We start from the raw sequence: 20,297 nt of genomic DNA, 5'->3' as shown, positions 1-20,297 counted from the left end.
ATGTCAATTGCACAAACTGAGAGCAGCATCACTCTGCAGTGGAATAAAGTCAACAGCAATGTCAGCTTTGTTCTCCAGTTTAATGGTACAGAGACAAACATCAATGCACCAGCTGGAAATGGGCCAGTGAATCACACAGTCTCATCTCTCACTGCTGGAACTCAATACACATTCACCCTTTACTCTGTGTTTGAGAACGTCAGAAGCAGTGGAGTCAGCATTACTGCAGTCACTGGTGAGTTATTATATTCACACAATTTAATTATTTATTTCACAAAAAACTAAGATAAAATACAAAAAAGGCTTTTAGAAGCACCTTTAGCAGCAATAACTAATAATTTTATCTATAATGGCAAATAATTTTGTTTTGGGTTTTTCTTTTTAAACTTAAATTTAAGCAGTGTTTCAATTTAGGATGCCAGGAACCTGAACTGAATATGCCTTTTTTTCTTTAAATGTAGTTTGTTATCTGAATTAAACATTGCATTACTGAGAGGGTGCTGGTGCTGAACGTAACACTGATCATAGTGCCATCTAGTGGGAACACAAAATTAAACATTTAACGCTTCCCTACACAGATCCAATCAGGTTGACCAGAGCCATCTAAAATTTGATCAGGAAAGCCTTAAGAAGATGGTGTAACTGTATTGTGAGTTTTTATGAAAAGGCATGACTCTGTCAACATGGTGAAGTTTTGAGTGCCCCGATAAAGAAGGAAATTCCTGTAAAGTATGGGTATTATAGGCTACAAACTGTCTGAAAACAGTCCCAACATGACCACATCTTTAAGCCAATAGTAAGGGATACTTAGAGCACCAAATAGTGGGAACAGGAAATGTCATGTTTTGTACTTTGACATACTCTTCCTCACAGGCTGAGCAAATCCACGTGAAAAGTGGTCTGAATAAACTTTAGACCATAATGATTCTGTCGTGTGAAAACTGTGAGGCTTCATTTCACAGTGAGTCAGGATAGTGAGGACATTTTCCATGATCAGGAAATTGCTGAGGGGCTTGGAAAGCTTAAAAAATCTTGAAAATTACACTCACCTCAGTCATGATGAAAACTTATGAAGCTCATGTGGAAATTTATCAAGACAATTTGTAATCACTCATCTTCCTGCTTTCCTGGGTGTGCGGTTGGTTTTCTGTTCATTACATGATAACCACTTTCCCGTGCTGTCAGTCTCAATACTGACATCAAGTCCAATCATCTTCTAGCCCACCTTCTCTGATCCAATCAGCGTCTGCTTTGTGTGGTTTAAATCTGTGCTCACCACCATGCACCCCTTTAGACTCTCTTTCATGCAACCCACCTCCTCCCCATCTTCACCTCAGACACCTCAGCCAGAGCTCTATTCAAATCTCAGTCTTCATCTTCACCACCACCAGTGCCTGGAGGGGGATCTTGTCCTAAATCCTGTCATCACCGGGATTCTGTTCTACCATGATTGGTCATCAGAGCATAATAGGCAAATACATTGATTTCTCTATCTCAATAAATCAAGTTTAGTTCTTCAAATTGATCTTTACTAATTAAAATACTTCATAGTTTTTGTTCATGCATGTGGCAAAATTCCTCTTTAGTCCCAACTGCAGTATTTAAATGAAGCAACCCAAGTGATACGTTTCATCCACATGTATGAAAATTGGTCGTCCACCCAAACCAATCCGAAGGTTCATTGTTCAAGTCCTGCTAAAGGGACGCAAGCTAAAGGGTTCTTGGGCAAGAACACTTCAGCATGTGTCCAATGCATCCACCAGGGTGTGATTGTTTATGTGATAGTTAGCAAAGTAACTCAAGCATAGAATACAGTGCTGTATCAATAAAGATGATTTGGCTTGTAATACAAAGTGCTTGTTTGTCCTGCAGGTGTTGACTGCATAAATTCCCAGTGCTTTGACCCCTGTCAGAACTATACTGCTCTGAATAATGATTGGCGGTCAACAAATAATACAAACATTCAGGACCTACACTGTGATCGTAATATTGACTGGCAAGGCTGGTATCGCCTGTTTCTCGGGCAATCCAGTGCTCGTATTCCAGAGAGGTGCATAGACTCAAACAGGTGTGGGACCCATGCACCTTTGTGGATAACACAACCTCATCCCACACAGGCTGGTGAAATTGTGAATCGCACTGTGTGCAATACTTGGCTTGGCAGTTGCTGCTATTTTAACTCACACACGATCAAAGTCAAACTCTGCTATGGAAACTACTATGTCTACAAACTTGAAAAGCCAGTCACGTGCTATCTTGCATACTGTGCAGGTATTGTTATACTTTAAGTATTACTAAAATATATCAAATTTATATTTATTGAGGTTTCCTTAAATTCACATGTTCAAAAGAATGGCTCCACCATGAATGCAGTAATTGTATTTATTTTTGACTTTAAATAGAGGCGAATGGAACAGACCCTGAAGTTCCTTCAACCACAATGTCTCCAGGTATTCACCTGATTGACTCTTGATAAAAATAGTAAGACTTCAAAAACATCACATTCTACCTTATTTGACATGATTGCTTTATTTTTCTCATTTTTTCGTTTAGCTCCTTCAAATGCACAAAACCTCATATCATCAGGACAAAATGAAACCAGCATCACTCTGCAGTGGAATAAAGTCAAAAACAATGTCAGCTTTATTCTCCAGTTTAATGGTACAGAGACAAGCATCAGTGCACCAGCTGGAAATGGACTAGAAAATCACACAGTCTCATCTCTCACTGCTGGAACTCAATACACATTCACTCTCTACTCTGTGTTTGAGAACGTCAGAAGCAGTGGAGTCAGCATTACTGCAGTCACTGGTGAGTTAATCAATTAATTTAAACTGCAATACAATGTTTTCACAAACTACTGATAATAATTCAACATTTTAGTCTTTTTCACTGTTTTTTACTAGTGAGAAATCAATGTTGAAGAATTTTTGAAACTTACTTTATTTTCTCATTTTTCCATTTAGCTCCTTCAAATGCACAAAACCTCATATCATCAGGACAAAATGAAACCAGCATCACTCTGCAGTGGAATAAAGTCAACAACAATGTCAGCTTTGTTCTCCAGTTTAATGGTACAGAGACAAGCATCAGTGCACCAGCTGGAAATGGACCAGAGAATCACACAGTCTCATCTCTCACTGCTGGAACTCAATACACATTCACTCTCTACTCTGTGTTTGAGAACGTCAGAAGCAGTGGAGTCAGCATTACTGCAGTCACTTGTGAGTTAATCAATTGATTTAAACTGCAATACAATGTTTTCACAAACTACTGATAATAATTCAACAGTAGAATTTTCTATTGTTTTTAACTAGTGAGAAATATATTTTGAAGAATTTTTGAAACTTACTTTATTTTCTCATTTTTCCATTTAGCTCCTTCAAATGCACAAAACCTCATATCATCAGGACAAAATGAAACCAGCATCACTCTGCAGTGGAATAAAGTCAACAACAATGTCAGCTTTGTTCTCCAGTTTAATGGTACAGAGACAAGCATCAGTGCACCAGCTGGAAATGGACCAGAAAATCACACAGTCTCATCTCTCACTGCTGGAACTGTCACAGGCTGGGTCTCCGACCCAGCACTCTGAGTTTTCTTTGTATTTGTCTCATTTTGTTATGTGATCAGTTTTGTGTTATTTCCTATTTTCCTTTAGTTTAGGCAGTTATTGTTCTTGGTTTTCTATGTTTTGGGGTTTTGTAATTATTCATCACGTATTAGGTCTGTTAAGTTGTGTTGTCATGTTTTAGTATTTCCTGTTTTATTTTGACAATGTCATGTGTTCTTTGTTCATTGTATTTAGCTTTCTCTCCTGGTCCTGTCATTAGGTTTATGTCTGTCAGCTGTTCCCCCATGTGTCCCCACTTCCCCTGATCACCTCATGTCTGTATTTAAGCCTTTTGTTTTCTTCATGCCATTGTCGGTTCGTCTGTTTATCTCACCAGGGTCACAGTCTTAGTCATGGTCTTTGTTTATTATTTTTCCACCACAGTCATAGTTTAGGTTTTGGTCTCAGTACCATTTAGTATTTTGTTTCTTAGTGTCTTGCCAGTTTAGTGTTTTTTGTTTCTTAGTGTTTTTGCCAGCTTGTCTTGGTCTCTTGGTTTATTTCCTGCCGGCATCGCAATAAAGCTTCACCTTCTGTTAAAACCTTACTACTCCTCATCGTCATCTGCTTTTGGGTCCTCTTTCCACACACACACCGGCGCACCCCGCCCTGACAGAACGAACCGACCAGTATGGACCCAGCGGATGCTGCTCTCACCGAGTGTCTGGAGGAGACTGCTCGGATCCAAGTGATCCTCGACCGCATCCTTACAGCGCCCGATTTAAAGAGCAAGCAGGTAATGATTAGCGTTGCTGAAGCTATCATGGAGAGGGATTGATTAACTCTTACTCAGCTGACTGTGAGTAATGTGACTCCACTGCTTCTGACGTTCTCAAACACAGAGTAGAGAGTGAATGTGTATTGAGTTCCAGCAGTGAGAGATGAGACTGTTTGATTCACTGGTCCATTTCCAGCTGGTGCACTGATGCTTGTCTCTGTACCATTAAACTGGAGAACAAAGCTGACATTGTTGTTGACTTTATTCCACTGCAGAGTGATGCTGGTTTCATTTTGTCCTGATGATATGAGGTTTTGTGCATTTGAAGGAGCTAAATGGAAAAATGAGAAAAAGTAAGTTTCAAAAATTCTTCCAAATTGATTTCTCACTAGTTAAAAACAGTAAAAATTATACTGTTGAATTATTATCAGTATTTTTTGAAAATATTGTATTGCAGTTTAAATCAATTGATTAACTCACCAGTGACTGCAGTAATGCTGACTCCACTGCTTCTGACGTTCTCAAACACAGAGTAGAGAGTGAATGTGTATTGAGTTCCAGCAGTGAGAGATGAGACTGTTTGATTCACTGGTCCATTTCCAGCTGGTGCACTGATGCTTGTCTCTGTACCATTAAACTGGAGAACAAAGCTGACATTGTTGTTGACTTTATTCCACTGCAGAGTGATGCTGGTTTCATTTTGTCCTGATGATATGAGGTTTTGTGCATTTGAAGGAGCTAAATGGAAAAATGAGAAAAAGTAAGTTTCAAAAATTCTTCCAAATTGATTTCTCACTAGTTAAAAACAGTAAAAAATTATACTGTTGAATTATTATCAGTATTTTTTGAAAATATTGTATTGCAGTTTAAATCAATTGATTAACTCACCAGTGACTGCAGTAATGGTGACTCCACTGCTTCTGACGTTCTCAAACACAGAGTAGAGAGTGAATGTGTATTGAGTTCCAGCAGTGAGAGATGAGACTGTTTGATTCACTGGTCCATTTCCAGCTGGTGCACTGATGCTTGTCTCTGTACCATTAAACTGGAGAACAAAGCTGACATTGTTGTTGACTTTATTCCACTGCAGAGTGATGCTGGTTTCATTTTGTCCTGATGATATGAGGTTTTGTGCATTTGAAGGAGCTAAATGGAAAAATGAGAAAATAAAGTAAGTTTCAAAAATTCTTCAAAATTGATTTCTCACTAGTTAAAAACAGCAACAAATTATACTGTTGAATTATTATCAGTATTTTTTTGAAAATATTGTATTGCAGTTTAAATCAATTGATTAACTCACCAGTGACTGCAGTAATGGTGACTCCACTGCTTCTGACGTTCTCAAACACAGAGTAGAGAGTGAATGTGTATTGAGTTCCAGCAGTGAGAGATGAGACTGTTTGATTCACTGGTCCATTTCCAGCTGGTGCACTGATGCTTGTCTCTGTACCATTAAACTGGAGAACAAAGCTGACATTGTTGTTGACTTTATTCCACTGCAGAGTGATGCTGGTTTCATTTTGTCCTGATGATATGAGGTTTTGTGCATTTGAAGGAGCTAAATGGAAAAATGAGAAAATAAAGTAAGTTTCAAAAATTCTTCAAATTGATTTCTCACTAGTTAAAAACAGTAAAAATTATACTGTTGAATTATTATCAGTATTTTTGAAAATATTGTATTGCAGTTTAAATCAATTGATTAACTCACCAGTGACTGCAGTAATGCTGACTCCACTGCTTCTGACGTTCTCAAACACAGAGTAGAGAGTGAATGTGTATTGAGTTCCAGCAGTGAGAGATGAGACTGTTTGATTCACTGGTCCATTTCCAGCTGGTGCACTGATGCTTGTCTCTGTACCATTAAACTGGAGAACAAAGCTGACATTGTTGTTGACTTTATTCCACTGCAGAGTGATGCTGGTTTCATTTTGTCCTGATGATATGAGGTTTTGTGCATTTGAAGGAGCTAAATGGAAAAATGAGAAAATAAAGTAAGTTTCAAAAATTCTTCAAATTGATTTCTCACTAGTTAAAAACAGTAAAAAATTATACTGTTGAATTATTATCAGTATTTTTGAAAATATTGTATTGCAGTTTAAATCAATTGATTAACTCACCAGTGACTGCAGTAATGCTGACTCCACTGCTTCTGACGTTCTCAAACACAGAGTAGAGAGTGAATGTGTATTGAGTTCCAGCAGTGAGAGATGAGACTGTTTGATTCACTGGTCCATTTCCAGCTGGTGCACTGATGCTTGTCTCTGTACCATTAAACTGGAGAACAAAGCTGACATTGTTGTTGACTTTATTCCACTGCAGAGTGATGCTGGTTTCATTTTGTCCTGATGATATGAGGTTTTGTGCATTTGAAGGAGCTAAATGGAAAAATGAGAAAATAAAGTAAGTTTCAAAAATTCTTCAAATTGATTTCTCACTAGTTAAAAACAGTAAAAATTATACTGTTGAATTATTATCAGTATTTTTTGAAAATATTGTATTGCAGTTTAAATCAATTGATTAACTCACCAGTGACTGCAGTAATGCTGACTCCACTGCTTCTGACGTTCTCAAACACAGAGTAGAGAGTGAATGTGTATTGAGTTCCAGCAGTGAGAGATGAGACTGTTTGATTCACTGGTCCATTTCCAGCTGGTGCACTGATGCTTGTCTCTGTACCATTAAACTGGAGAACAAAGCTGACATTGTTGTTGACTTTATTCCACTGCAGAGTGATGCTGGTTTCATTTTGTCCTGATGATATGAGGTTTTGTGCATTTGAAGGAGCTAAATGGAAAAATGAGAAAATAAAGTAAGTTTCAAAAATTCTTCAAAATTGATTTCTCACTAGTTAAAAACAGTAAAAATTATACTGTTGAATTATTATCAGTATTTTTTGAAAATATTGTATTGCAGTTTAAATCAATTGATTAACTCACCAGTGACTGCAGTAATGCTGACTCCACTGCTTCTGACGTTCTCAAACACAGAGTAGAGAGTGAATGTGTATTGAGTTCCAGCAGTGAGAGATGAGACTGTTTGATTCACTGGTCCATTTCCAGCTGGTGCACTGATGCTTGTCTCTGTACCATTAAACTGGAGAACAAAGCTGACATTGTTGTTGACTTTATTCCACTGCAGAGTGATGCTGGTTTCATTTTGTCCTGATGATATGAGGTTTTGTGCATTTGAAGGAGCTAAATGGAAAAATGAGAAAATAAAGTAAGTTTCAAAAATTCTTCAAAATTGATTTCTCACTAGTTAAAAACAGTAAAAATTATACTGTTGAATTATTATCAGTATTTTTGAAAATATTGTATTGCAGTTTAAATCAATTGATTAACTCACCAGTGACTGCAGTAATGCTGACTCCACTGCTTCTGACGTTCTCAAACACAGAGTAGAGAGTGAATGTGTATTGAGTTCCAGCAGTGAGAGATGAGACTGTTTGATTCACTGGTCCATTTCCAGCTGGTGCACTGATGCTTGTCTCTGTACCATTAAACTGGAGAACAAAGCTGACATTGTTGTTGACTTTATTCCACTGCAGAGTGATGCTGGTTTCATTTTGTCCTGATGATATGAGGTTTTGTGCATTTGAAGGAGCTAAATGGAAAAATGAGAAAATAAAGTAAGTTTCAAAAATTCTTCAAAATTGATTTCTCACTAGTTAAAAACAGTAAAAATTATACTGTTGAATTATTATCAGTATTTTTTGAAAATATTGTATTGCAGTTTAAATCAATTGATTAACTCACCAGTGACTGCAGTAATGCTGACTCCACTGCTTCTGACGTTCTCAAACACAGAGTAGAGAGTGAATGTGTATTGAGTTCCAGCAGTGAGAGATGAGACTGTTTGATTCACTGGTCCATTTCCAGCTGGTGCACTGATGCTTGTCTCTGTACCATTAAACTGGAGAACAAAGCTGACATTGTTGTTGACTTTATTCCACTGCAGAGTGATGCTGGTTTCATTTTGTCCTGATGATATGAGGTTTTGTGCATTTGAAGGAGCTAAATGGAAAAATGAGAAAATAAAGTAAGTTTCAAAAATTCTTCAAATTGATTTCTCACTAGTTAAAAACAGTAAAAATTATACTGTTGAATTATTATCAGTATTTTTTGAAAATATTGTATTGCAGTTTAAATCAATTGATTAACTCACCAGTGACTGCAGTAATGCTGACTCCACTGCTTCTGACGTTCTCAAACACAGAGTAGAGAGTGAATGTGTATTGAGTTCCAGCAGTGAGAGATGAGACTGTTTGATTCACTGGTCCATTTCCAGCTGGTGCACTGATGCTTGTCTCTGTACCATTAAACTGGAGAACAAAGCTGACATTGTTGTTGACTTTATTCCACTGCAGAGTGATGCTGGTTTCATTTTGTCCTGATGATATGAGGTTTTGTGCATTTGAAGGAGCTAAATGGAAAAATGAGAAATAAAGTAAGTTTCAAAAATTCTTCAAAATTGATTTCTCACTAGTTAAAAACAGTAAAAATTATACTGTTGAATTATTATCAGTATTTTTTGAAAATATTGTATTGCAGTTTAAATCAATTGATTAACTCACCAGTGACTGCAGTAATGCTGACTCCACTGCTTCTGACGTTCTCAAACACAGAGTAGAGAGTGAATGTGTATTGAGTTCCAGCAGTGAGAGATGAGACTGTTTGATTCACTGGTCCATTTCCAGCTGGTGCACTGATGCTTGTCTCTGTACCATTAAACTGGAGAACAAAGCTGACATTGTTGTTGACTTTATTCCACTGCAGAGTGATGCTGGTTTCATTTTGTCCTGATGATATGAGGTTTTGTGCATTTGAAGGAGCTAAATGGAAAAATGAGAAAATAAAGTAAGTTTCAAAAATTCTTCAAAATTGATTTCTCACTAGTTAAAAACAGTAAAAATTATACTGTTGAATTATTATCAGTAGTTTTGTGAAAACATTGTATTGCAGTTTAAATCAATTGATTAACTCACCAGTGACTGCAGTAATGCTGACTCCACTGCTTCTGACGTTCTCAAACACAGAGTAGAGAGTGAATGTGTATTGAGTTCCAGCAGTGAGAGATGAGACTGTTTGATTCACTGGTCCATTTCCAGCTGGTGCACTGATGCTTGTCTCTGTACCATTAAACTGGAGAACAAAGCTGACATTGTTGTTGACTTTATTCCACTGCAGAGTGATGCTGGTTTCATTTTGTCCTGATGATATGAGGTTTTGTGCATTTGAAGGAGCTAAATGGAAAAATGAGAAAATAAATTAAGTTTCAAAAATTCTTCAAAATTGATTTCTCACTAGTTAAAAACAGTAAAAATTATACTGTTGAATTATTATCAGTATTTGTGAAAACATTTTATTGCAGTTTAAATCAATTGATTAACTCACCAGTGACTGCAGTAATGGTGACTCCACTGCTTCTGACGTTCTCAAACACAGAGTAGAGAGTGAATGTGTATTGAGTTCCAGCAGTGAGAGATGAGACTGTTTGATTCACTGGTCCATTTCCAGCTGGTGCACTGATGCTTGTCTCTGTACCATTAAACTGGAGAACAAAGCTGACATTGTTGTTGACTTTATTCCACTGCAGAGTGATGCTGGTTTCATTTTGTCCTGATGATATGAGGTTTTGTGCATTTGAAGGAGCTAAATGGAAAAATGAGAAAATAAAGTAAGTTTCAAAAATTGTTCCAAATTGATTTCTCACTAGTTAAAAACAGTGAAAAATTATACTGTTGAATTATTATCAGTATTTTTTTGAAAATATTGTATTGCAGTTTAAATCAATTGTCTAAATTACCAGTGACTGCAGTAATGGTGACTCCACTGCTTCTGACGTTCTCAAACACAGAGTAGAGAGTGAATGTGTATTGAGTTCCAGCAGTGAGAGATGAGACTGTTTGATTCACTGGTCCATTTCCAGCTGGTGCACTGATGCTTGTCTCTGTACCATTAAACTGGAGAACAAAGCTGACATTGTTGTTGACTTTATTCCACTGCAGAGTGATGCTGGTTTCATTTTGTCCTGATGATATGAGGTTTTGTGCATTTGAAGGAGCTAAATGGAAAAATGAGAAAATAAAGTAAGTTTCAAAAAATCTTCAAATTGATTTCTCACTAGTTAAAAACAATAGAAAATTATACTCTTGAATTATTATCAGTAGTTTTTGAAAACACTGTATTGTAGTTTAAATCAATTGATTAACTTACCAGTGACTGCAGTAATGCTGACTCCACTGCTTCTGACGTTCTCAAACACAGAGTAGAGAGTGAATGTGTATTGAGTTCCAGCAGTGAGAGATGAGACTGTGTGATTTTCTGGTCCATTTCTAGCTGGTGCACTGATGTTTGTCTCTGTACCATTAAACTGGAGAACAAAGCTGACATTGTTGTTGACTTTATTCCACTGCAGAGTGATGCTGGTTTCATTTTGTCCTGATGATATGAGGTTTTGTGCATTTGAAGGAGCTAAATGGAAAAATGAGAAAATAAAGTAAGTTTCAAAAATTTGTAGAAATTGATCTCTCGCTACTTAGCAACACTGAAATTTGTTTTTTTTTTATCTTAATCAATGATATGTGAACCATTGTAATGGAGTTTTAATAAATTGACTAAATTACCAGTGACTGCAGTAATGTTGACTCCAGAGCTTCTGACGTTCTCAAACACAGAGTAGAGAGTGAATGTGTATTGAGTTCCAGCAGTGAGAGATGAGACTGTTTGATTCACTGGTCCATTTCTAGCTGGTGCACTGATGTTTGTGTCTGTACGATTAAACTGGAGAACAAAGCTGACATTGTTGTTGACTTTATTCCACTGCAGAGTGATGCTGGTTTCATTTTGTCCTGATGATATGAGGTTTTGTGCATTTGAAGGAGCTAAATGGAAAAATGAGAAAATAAAGTAAGTTTCAAAAAATCTTCAACATTGATTTCTCACTAGTTAAAAACAATAGAAAATTATACTGTTGAATTATTATCAGTACTTTTTGAAAACATTGTATTGCAGTTTAAATCAATTGATTAACTTACCAGTGACTGCAGTAATGCTGACTCCACTGCTTCTGACGTTCTCAAACACAGAGTAGAGAGTGAATGTGTATTGAGTTCCAGCAGTGAGAGATGAGACTGTTTGATTCACTGGTCCATTTCCAGCTGGTGCACTGATGCTTGTCTCTGTACCATTAAACTGGAGAACAAAGCTGACATTGTTGTTGACTTTATTCCACTGCAGAGTGATGCTGGTTTCATTTTGTCCTGATGATATGAGGTTTTGTGCATTTGAAGGAGCTAAATGGAAAAATGAGAAAATAAAGTAAGTTTCAAAAATTTTCAAAATTGATTTCTCACTAGTTAAAAACATGAAAATTATACTTTTGAATTATTATCAGTATTTGTGAAACATTGTATTGCAGTTTAAATCAATTGATTAACTTACCAGTGACTGCAGTAATGTGACTCCACTGCTTCTGACGTTCTCAAACACAGAGTAGAGAGTGAATGTGTATTGAGTTCCAGCAGTGAGAGATGAGACTGTTTGATTCACTGGTCCATTTCCAGCTGGTGCACTGATGCTTGTCTCTGTACCATTAAACTGGAGAACAAAGCTGACATTGTTGTTGACTTTATTCCACTGCAGAGTGATGCTGGTTTCATTTTGTCCTGATGATATGAGGTTTTGTGCATTTGAAGGAGCTAAATGGAAAAATGAGAAAATAAAGTAAGTTTCAAAAATTCTTCCAAATTGATTTCTCACTAGTTAAAAACAGTAAAAATTATACTGTTGAATTATTATCAGTATTTTTTTGAAAATATTGTATTGCAGTTTAAATCAATTGATTAACTCACCAGTGACTGCAGTAATGCTGACTCCACTGCTTCTGACGTTCTCAAACACAGAGTAGAGAGTGAATGTGTATTGAGTTCCAGCAGTGAGAGATGAGACTGTTTGATTCACTGGTCCATTTCCAGCTGGTGCACTGATGCTTGTCTCTGTACCATTAAACTGGAGAACAAAGCTGACATTGTTGTTGACTTTATTCCACTGCAGAGTGATGCTGGTTTCATTTTGTCCTGATGATATGAGGTTTTGTGCATTTGAAGGAGCTAAATGGAAAAATGAGAAAATAAAGTAAGTTTCAAAAATTGTTCCAAATTGATTTCTCACTAGTTAAAAACAGCAAAAAATTATACTGTTGAATTATTATCAGTAGTTTGTGAAAACATTTTATTGCAGTTTTAATCAATTGATTAACTCACCAGTGACTGCAGTAATGCTGACTCCACTGCTTCTGACGTTCTCAAACACAGAGTAGAGAGTGAATGTGTATTGAGTTCCAGCAGTGAGAGATGAGACTGTGTGATTTTCTGGTCCATTTCCAGCTGGTGCACTGATGCTTGTCTCTGTACCATTAAACTGGAGAACAAAGCTGACATTGTTGTTGACTTTATTCCACTGCAGAGTGATGCTGGTTTCATTTTGTCCTGATGATATGAGGTTTTGTGCATTTGAAGGAGCTAAATGGAAAAATGAGAAAATAAAGTAAGTTTCAAAAATTTGTAGAAATTGATCTCTCGCTACTTAGCAACACTGAAATTTTTTTTTTTTTTATCTTAATCAATGATTTGTGAAACCATTGTAATGCAGTTTTAAATCAATTGATTAACTCACCAGTGACTGCAGTAATGTGACTCCACTGCTTCTGACGTTCTCAAACACAGAGTAGAGAGTGAATGTGTATTGAGTTCCAGCAGTGAGAGATGAGACTGTTTGATTCACTGGTCCATTTCCAGCTGGTGCACTGATGCTTGTCTCTGTACCATTAAACTGGAGAACAAAGCTGACATTGTTGTTGACTTTATTCCACTGCAGAGTGATGCTGGTTTCATTTTGTCCTGATGATATGAGGTTTTGTGCATTTGAAGGAGCTAAATGGAAAAATGAGAAAATAAAGTAAGTTTCAAAAATTCTTCAAAATTGATTTCTCACTAGTTAAAAACAGTAAAAAATTATACTGTTGAATTATTATCAGTATTTTTTGAAAATATTGTATTGCAGTTTAAATCAATTGATTAACTCACCAGTGACTGCAGTAATGCTGACTCCACTGCTTCTGACGTTCTCAAACACAGAGTAGAGAGTGAATGTGTATTGAGTTCCAGCAGTGAGAGATGAGACTGTTTGATTCACTGGTCCATTTCCAGCTGGTGCACTGATGCTTGTCTCTGTACCATTAAACTGGAGAACAAAGCTGACATTGTTGTTGACTTTATTCCACTGCAGAGTGATGCTGGTTTCATTTTGTCCTGATGATATGAGGTTTTGTGCATTTGAAGGAGCTAAATGGAAAAATGAGAAAATAAAGTAAGTTTCAAAAATTCTTCAAAATTGATTTCTCACTAGTTAAAAACAGCAACAAATTATACTGTTGAATTATTATCAGTAGTTTGTGAAAACATTTTATTGCAGTTTAAATCAATTGATTAACTCACCAGTGACTGCAGTAATGGTGACTCCACTGCTTCTGACGTTCTCAAACACAGAGTAGAGAGTGAATGTGTATTGAGTTCCAGCAGTGAGAGATGAGACTGTTTGATTCACTGGTCCATTTCCAGCTGGTGCACTGATGCTTGTCTCTGTACCATTAAACTGGAGAACAAAGCTGACATTGTTGTTGACTTTATTCCACTGCAGAGTGATGCTGGTTTCATTTTGTCCTGATGATATGAGGTTTTGTGCATTTGAAGGAGCTAAATGGAAAAATGAGAAAATAAAGTAAGTTTCAAAAATTCTTCAAAATTGATTTCTCACTAGTTAAAAACACTGAAAATTTTACTTTTGAATTATTAATCAATGATTTGTGAAACATTGTATTGCAGTTTTAATCAATTGATTAACTTACCAGTGACTGCAGTAATGTGACTCCACTGCTTCTGACGTTCTCAAACACAGAGTAGAGAGTGAATGTGTATTGAGTTCCAGCAGTGAGAGATGAGACTGTTTGATTCACTGGTCCATTTCCAGCTGGTGCACTGATGCTTGTCTCTGTACCATTAAACTGGAGAACAAAGCTGACATTGTTGTTGACTTTATTCCACTGCAGAGTGATGCTGGTTTCATTTTGTCCTGATGATATGAGGTTTTGTGCATTTGAAGGAGCTAAATGGAAAAATGAGAAAATAAAGTAAGTTTCAAAAATTCTTCAAAATTGATTTCTCACTAGTTAAAAACAGTCAAAAATTATACTGTTGAATTATTATCAGTAGTTTGTGAAAATATTGTATTGCAGTTTAAATCAATTGATTAACTCACCAGTGACTGCAGTAATGCTGACTCCACTGCTTCTGACGTTCTCAAACACAGAGTAGAGAGTGAATGTGTATTGAGTTCCAGCAGTGAGAGATGAGACTGTTTGATTCACTGGTCCATTTCCAGCTGGTGCACTGATGCTTGTCTCTGTACCATTAAACTGGAGAACAAAGCTGACATTGTTGTTGACTTTATTCCACTGCAGAGTGATGCTGGTTTCATTTTGTCCTGATGATATGAGGTTTTGTGCATTTGAAGGAGCTAAATGGAAAAATGAGAAATAAAGTAAGTTTCAAAAATTCTTCAAAATTGATTTCTCACTAGTTAAAAACAGTGAAAAAATTATACTGTTGAATTATTATCAGTATTTTTTGAAAATATTGTATTGCAGTTTAAATCAATTGATTAACTCACCAGTGACTGCAGTAATGCTGACTCCACTGCTTCTGACGTTCTCAAACACAGAGTAGAGAGTGAATGTGTATTGAGTTCCAGCAGTGAGAGATGAGACTGTTTGATTCACTGGTCCATTTCCAGCTGGTGCACTGATGCTTGTCTCTGTACCATTAAACTGGAGAACAAAGCTGACATTGTTGTTGACTTTATTCCACTGCAGAGTGATGCTGGTTTCATTTTGTCCTGATGATATGAGGTTTTGTGCATTTGAAGGAGCTAAATGGAAAAATGAGAAAATAAAGTAAGTTTCAAAAATTCTTCAAAATTGATTTCTCACTAGTTAAAAACAGTAAAAATTATACTGTTGAATTATTATCAGTATTTTTTGAAAACACTGTATTGCAGTTTAAATCAATTGATTAACTCACAAGTGACTGCAGTAATGCTGACTCCACTGCTTCTGACGTTCTCAAACACAGAGTAGAGAGTGAATGTGTATTGAGTTCCAGCAGTGAGAGATGAGACTGTTTGATTCACTGGTCCATTTCCAGCTGGTGCACTGATGCTTGTCTCTGTACCATTAAACTGGAGAACAAAGCTGACATTGTTGTTGACTTTATTCCACTGCAGAGTGATGCTGGTTTCATTTTGTCCTGATGATATGAGGTTTTGTGCATTTGAAGGGGCTAAATGAAAAAATGAGAAAAACAAGGTAAGTTTCAAAAATTTGTAGAAATTGATCTCTCGCTACTTAGCAACACTGAAATTTGTTTTTTTTTATCTTAATCAATGATATGTGAACCATTGTAATGGAGTTTTAATAAATTGACTAAATTACCAGTGACTGCAGTAATGTTGACTCCAGAGCTTCTGACGTTCTCAAACACAGAGTAGAGAGTGAATGTGTATTGAGTTCCAGCAGTGAGAGATGAGACTGTGTGATTCAATGGTCCATTTCCAGCTGGTGCACTGATTTCTGTCTCTGTACCATTAAACTGGAGAACAAAGCTGACATTGTTGTTGACTTTATTCCACTGCAGAGTGATGCTGGTTTCATTTTGTCCTGATGATATGAGGTTTTGTGCATTTGAAGGAGCTAAATGGAAAAATGAGAAAATAAAGTAAGTTTCAAAAAATCTTCAAAATTGATTTCTCACTAGTTAAAAACAATAAAAATTATACTGTTGAATTATTATCAGAATTTTTTGAAAATACTGTATTGCAGTTTAAATCAATTGATTAACTCACCAGTGACTGCAGTAATGCTGACTCCACTGCTTCTGATGTTCTCAAACACAGAGTAGAGAGTGAATGTGTATTGAGTTCCAGCAGTGAGAGATGAGACTGTTTGATTCACTGGTCCATTTCTAGCTGGTGCACTGATGTTTGTCTCTGTACCATTAAACTGGAGAACAAAGCTGACATTGTTGTTGACTTTATTCCACTGCAGAGTGATGCTGGTTTCATTTTGTCCTGATGATATGAGGTTTTGTGCATTTGAAGGAGCTAAATGGAAAAATGAGAAAATAAAGTAAGTTTCAAAAAATCTTCAAAATTGATTTCTCACTAGTTAAAAACAACAGAAAATTATACTGTTGAATTATTATCAGTACTTTTTTGAAAACACTGTATTGTAGTTTAAATCAATTGATTAACTTACCAGTGACTGCAGTAATGCTGACTCCACTGCTTCTGACGTTCTCAAACACAGAGTAGAGAGTGAATGTGTATTGAGTTCCAGCAGTGAGAGATGAGACTGTGTGATTCACTGGTCCATTTCTAGCTGGTGCACTGATGTTTGTCTCTGTACCATTAAACTGGAGAACAAAGTTGACATTGTTGTTGACTTTATTCCACTGCAGAGTGATGCTGGTTTCATTTTGTCCTGATGATATGAGGTTTTGTGCATTTGAAGGAGCTAAATGGAAAAATGAGAAAATAAAGTAAGTTTCAAAAAATCTTCAAAATTGATTTCTCACTAGTTAAAAACAATAGAAAATTCTACTGTTGAATTATTATCAGTAGTTTGTGAAAAAATTGTATTGCAGTTTAAATCAATTAGATTAACTTACCAGTGACTGCAGTAATGCTGACTCCACTGCTTCTGACGTTCTCAAACACAGAGTAGAGAGTGAATGTGTATTGAGTTCCTGTCAGGGCGGGGTGCGCCGGTGTGTGTGTGGAAAGAGGACCCAAAAGCAGATGACGATGAGGAGTAGTAAGGTTTTAACAGAAGGTGAAGCTTTATTGCGATGCCGGCAGGAAATAAACCAAGAGACCAAGACAAGCTGGCAAAAACACTAAGAAACAAAAAACACTAAACTGGCAAGACACTAAGAAACAAAATACTAAATGGTACTGAGACCAAAACCTAAACTATGACTGTGGTGGAAAAATAATAAACAAAGACCATGACTAAGACTGTGACCCTGGTGAGATAAACAGACGAACCGACAATGGCATGAAGAAAACAAAAGGCTTAAATACAGACATGAGGTGATCAGGGGAAGTGGGGACACATGGGGGAACAGCTGACAGACATAAACCTAATGACAGGACCAGGAGAGAAAGCTAAATACAATGAACAAAGAACACATGACATTGTCAAAATAAAACAGGAAATACTAAAACATGACAACACAACTTAACAGACCTAATACGTGATGAATAATTACAAAACCCCAAAACATAGAAAACCAAGAACAATAACTGCCTAAACTAAAGGAAAATAGGAAATAACACAAAACTGATCACATAACAAAATGAGACAAATACAAAGAAAACTCAGAGTGCTGGGTCGGAGACCCAGCCTGTGACAGAGCCCCCCCCTCAAGGGCGGATTCCAGACGCCCGAAAACACCCAGAAAACAAAACCACAACAACCCACCAAGGGCGGGCGGCGGGGGCCCAGGACGGAGGGCCAGAAACAAGGCCACAAAAAACAAAGAAACGAAAACACACAGAGCAAACACAACAATGGCACAAAAAGTCCGAGACCCGACTTCAGGAGGGCGACCATGAACCCGGCAGAACAGGAGCGAATGGCGAAGCGGTTCAGGTGGCCGCCCCGGAGGCCGACAACAAAACAAAAGACAGTTCAAAAGTTCAGGAGGCCGACCAGGAGGCCAACGGTCCAGCAGTCCAAAATCCATGAGCTCAGGGGGCCGACCCGGAGGCCAACGGTCCAAGAGCCCAGAAAACAGTTCAGGAGGCCGGCCAGGTAGAAGGCACCGGTGGCGACGGAGCAGATCAGGAGGCCGACCGGGCGGGAGGCAGCGACGGCGGACCGAGCAGGTCAGGAGGCCGGCCGGGCGGGAGGCACTGGTGGCGTAGCAGTCCAGGGGGCCGTCCATGACGGCGGCGTAGTTCAGAGGGCTGTCCACGACAGCAACGACGTCCAGTCATCGGCCGGACAGAACGTGCAGGACGAGCAGGCCGGACAGGATGTGCAGACCGGACCGGACGTGCAGGACGAGCAGGCCGGACAGGACGTGCAGGCCGGACAGGACGAGCGGGACGTGCAGGACGAGCGGGACGTGCAGGACGAGCGGGAAGTGCAGGAGCAGACGAAGCTGAACACTCGGAGGCCGGACCAGGCGGAGCTGCAGAGGCTGAGGCCGGACCAGGCGGAGCTGCAGAGGCTGAGGCCGGACCAGGCGGAGCTGCAGAGGCTGAGGCCGGACCCGACGAGGATGAAGACTCTGACGAAGCTGGACCAGACGAGGATGAAGACTCGGATGAAGCTGGACCAGGTGACGACGAGGCGGCCGCAGGTGGCGGCTGAACGGTCCCCTCGGACCCTCCAGCTGACGAGGCATGAGGCTGGACGGGCTCCTCGGGCCCTCCAGCTGACGAGGCAGGTTGCTTTTCAAGTTGCAGCAACACACAGTCTATAGTGGGTGAAATGAGTTCGTATGAGTTCTCAGACTGAGGTGTGGCAGAACCAGGTGAGGCGTCGTCCTCAGGCTGAGGCGTAGAAGCAGCAAGCAGTAGCGCAGCAGGTGGTGGTCCTGCAGGCGGCGGCACGGGAGCCGCAGGAGGTGGCGCTGCAGCCACAGGTGGTGAAGCAGAAGGTGGCCAGACGGGCTCCTCAGGCCCTCCAGCTGACGAGGCGTGAGGCTGGACGGGCTCCTCGGGCCCGCCAGCTGACGAGGCGTGAGGCTGGACGGGCTCCTCGGGCCCGCCAGCTGACGTGGCGTGAGGCTGGACGGGCTCCTCGGGCCCCCAGCTGACGAAACATGAGGCTGGCTGGGTTCTCCTGAACCTCCAGCAGACGAAACATGAGGCTGGCTGGGTTCTCCTGAACCTCCAGCAGACGAAACATGAGGCTGGCTGGGTTTTCCTGAACCTCCAGCAGACGAAACATGAGGCTGGCTGGGTTCTCCTGAACCTCCAGCAGACGAAACATAAGGCTGGCTGGGTTCTCCTGAACCTCCAGCAGACGAAACATGAGGCTGGCTGGGTTCTCCTGAACCTCCAGCAGACGAAACATGAAGCTGGCTGGGTTCTCCTGAACCTCCAGCAAACGAAACATGAGGCCGGACGGGCTCCCCGGGCCCTCCGACTGACACTGAAATTGGCTGCACCAGCTGTACCTCCGTCTCCAAACCGGCCTGGATAGCAGTCCCACAGCAGCTTAGCTGAGCCTGATGGCTAGCTTTTCCAGGGCAAACAGTCTCTGTATAGCCGGGCTCATTAACCGGAAAAGTAGTGTCAGTTTCCATAACCTCCGGAGAAAAAACATGAGGTGCCAAGATATAGTCACTCACTTGTGTTTGTGTAATGGAGCGTCGGCGGCGCGCACGCCGCTTTTTCTTAGGAGTGGAAGACGGCGGTGAAATAGGTGGAAGTCCCTGGTAACTCCGAGGTCCCCCGAGAGCCAGTCGAGTTCCCCGGAAAGAGTGCTCGTGCTCCGGAATGAGCCACGGGCTTTCCACCGGAGCTCCTCCTCCAATAGAGCGCAGTATATCGACTGACGCTCGTCGTGATCTAAATCAACGGTGTCCAGCGCTTCCTCGCGCTGGACCGTGACAGGAGTATGGCGAAACTGTGATGAGGCGTGGAAACTGGTGAGCTGAGAGGTGGTGACGCTGCGGCGGAATCTCAGCGAACCGACACGAACACACTCAGGTTCGGAGGCAGCAATGGAGATGACTGATTGTGGGGTTGTCGTGACCTGGTGGGTGCTGGAAGCCTTTTCCTGACTCGACAATCCCTGGGCCTGCAGCATCTCCTTTATCTTAGTAAAGGCATCAAG

General features: G+C 39.5%; 2 protein-coding genes across 2 annotated transcripts; one reads left to right on the top strand and one right to left on the bottom strand.

The window, feature by feature from the left end:
- On the top strand, positions 1-4,391 carry LOC113012360 (receptor-type tyrosine-protein phosphatase H-like). The gene is made up of 5 exons (XM_026152504.1): positions 1-235; positions 2,554-2,811; positions 2,967-3,224; positions 3,378-3,574; positions 4,230-4,391. The coding sequence occupies exons 1-5, from the start codon at positions 1-3 to the stop codon at positions 4,389-4,391; spliced, it is 1,110 nt and encodes a 369-aa protein (XP_026008289.1).
- Positions 4,392-4,402: 11 nt separating this feature from the next.
- Positions 4,403-20,270, bottom strand: LOC113012327 (tenascin-X-like). Its single transcript, XM_026152455.1, has 33 exons — positions 19,810-20,270; positions 18,171-18,415; positions 17,113-17,259; positions 16,701-16,958; positions 16,289-16,546; positions 15,879-16,136; positions 15,469-15,726; positions 15,059-15,316; positions 14,648-14,905; positions 14,238-14,494; positions 13,937-14,085; positions 13,828-13,859; positions 13,567-13,674; positions 12,595-12,852; positions 12,184-12,441; positions 11,368-11,625; positions 10,957-11,214; positions 10,547-10,804; positions 10,137-10,394; positions 9,725-9,982; positions 9,316-9,573; positions 8,905-9,162; positions 8,496-8,753; positions 8,087-8,344; positions 7,677-7,934; positions 7,268-7,525; positions 6,858-7,115; positions 6,449-6,706; positions 6,040-6,297; positions 5,632-5,889; positions 5,220-5,477; positions 4,812-5,069; positions 4,403-4,662 (listed from the first exon to the last, which is right to left on the bottom strand). The coding sequence occupies exons 1-33, from the start codon at positions 20,268-20,270 to the stop codon at positions 4,403-4,405; spliced, it is 8,109 nt and encodes a 2,702-aa protein (XP_026008240.1).
- Positions 20,271-20,297: the final 27 nt, after the last annotated feature.

The sequence above is a fragment of the Astatotilapia calliptera genome, chromosome 3, assembly GCF_900246225.1.
Source record: "Astatotilapia calliptera chromosome 3, fAstCal1.2, whole genome shotgun sequence".
NCBI classification, from domain to species: domain Eukaryota; kingdom Metazoa; phylum Chordata; class Actinopteri; order Cichliformes; family Cichlidae; genus Astatotilapia; species Astatotilapia calliptera.
Note: the sequence above shows the minus strand (reverse complement) of the source record. Positions and strands in the feature narration are given on the sequence as shown.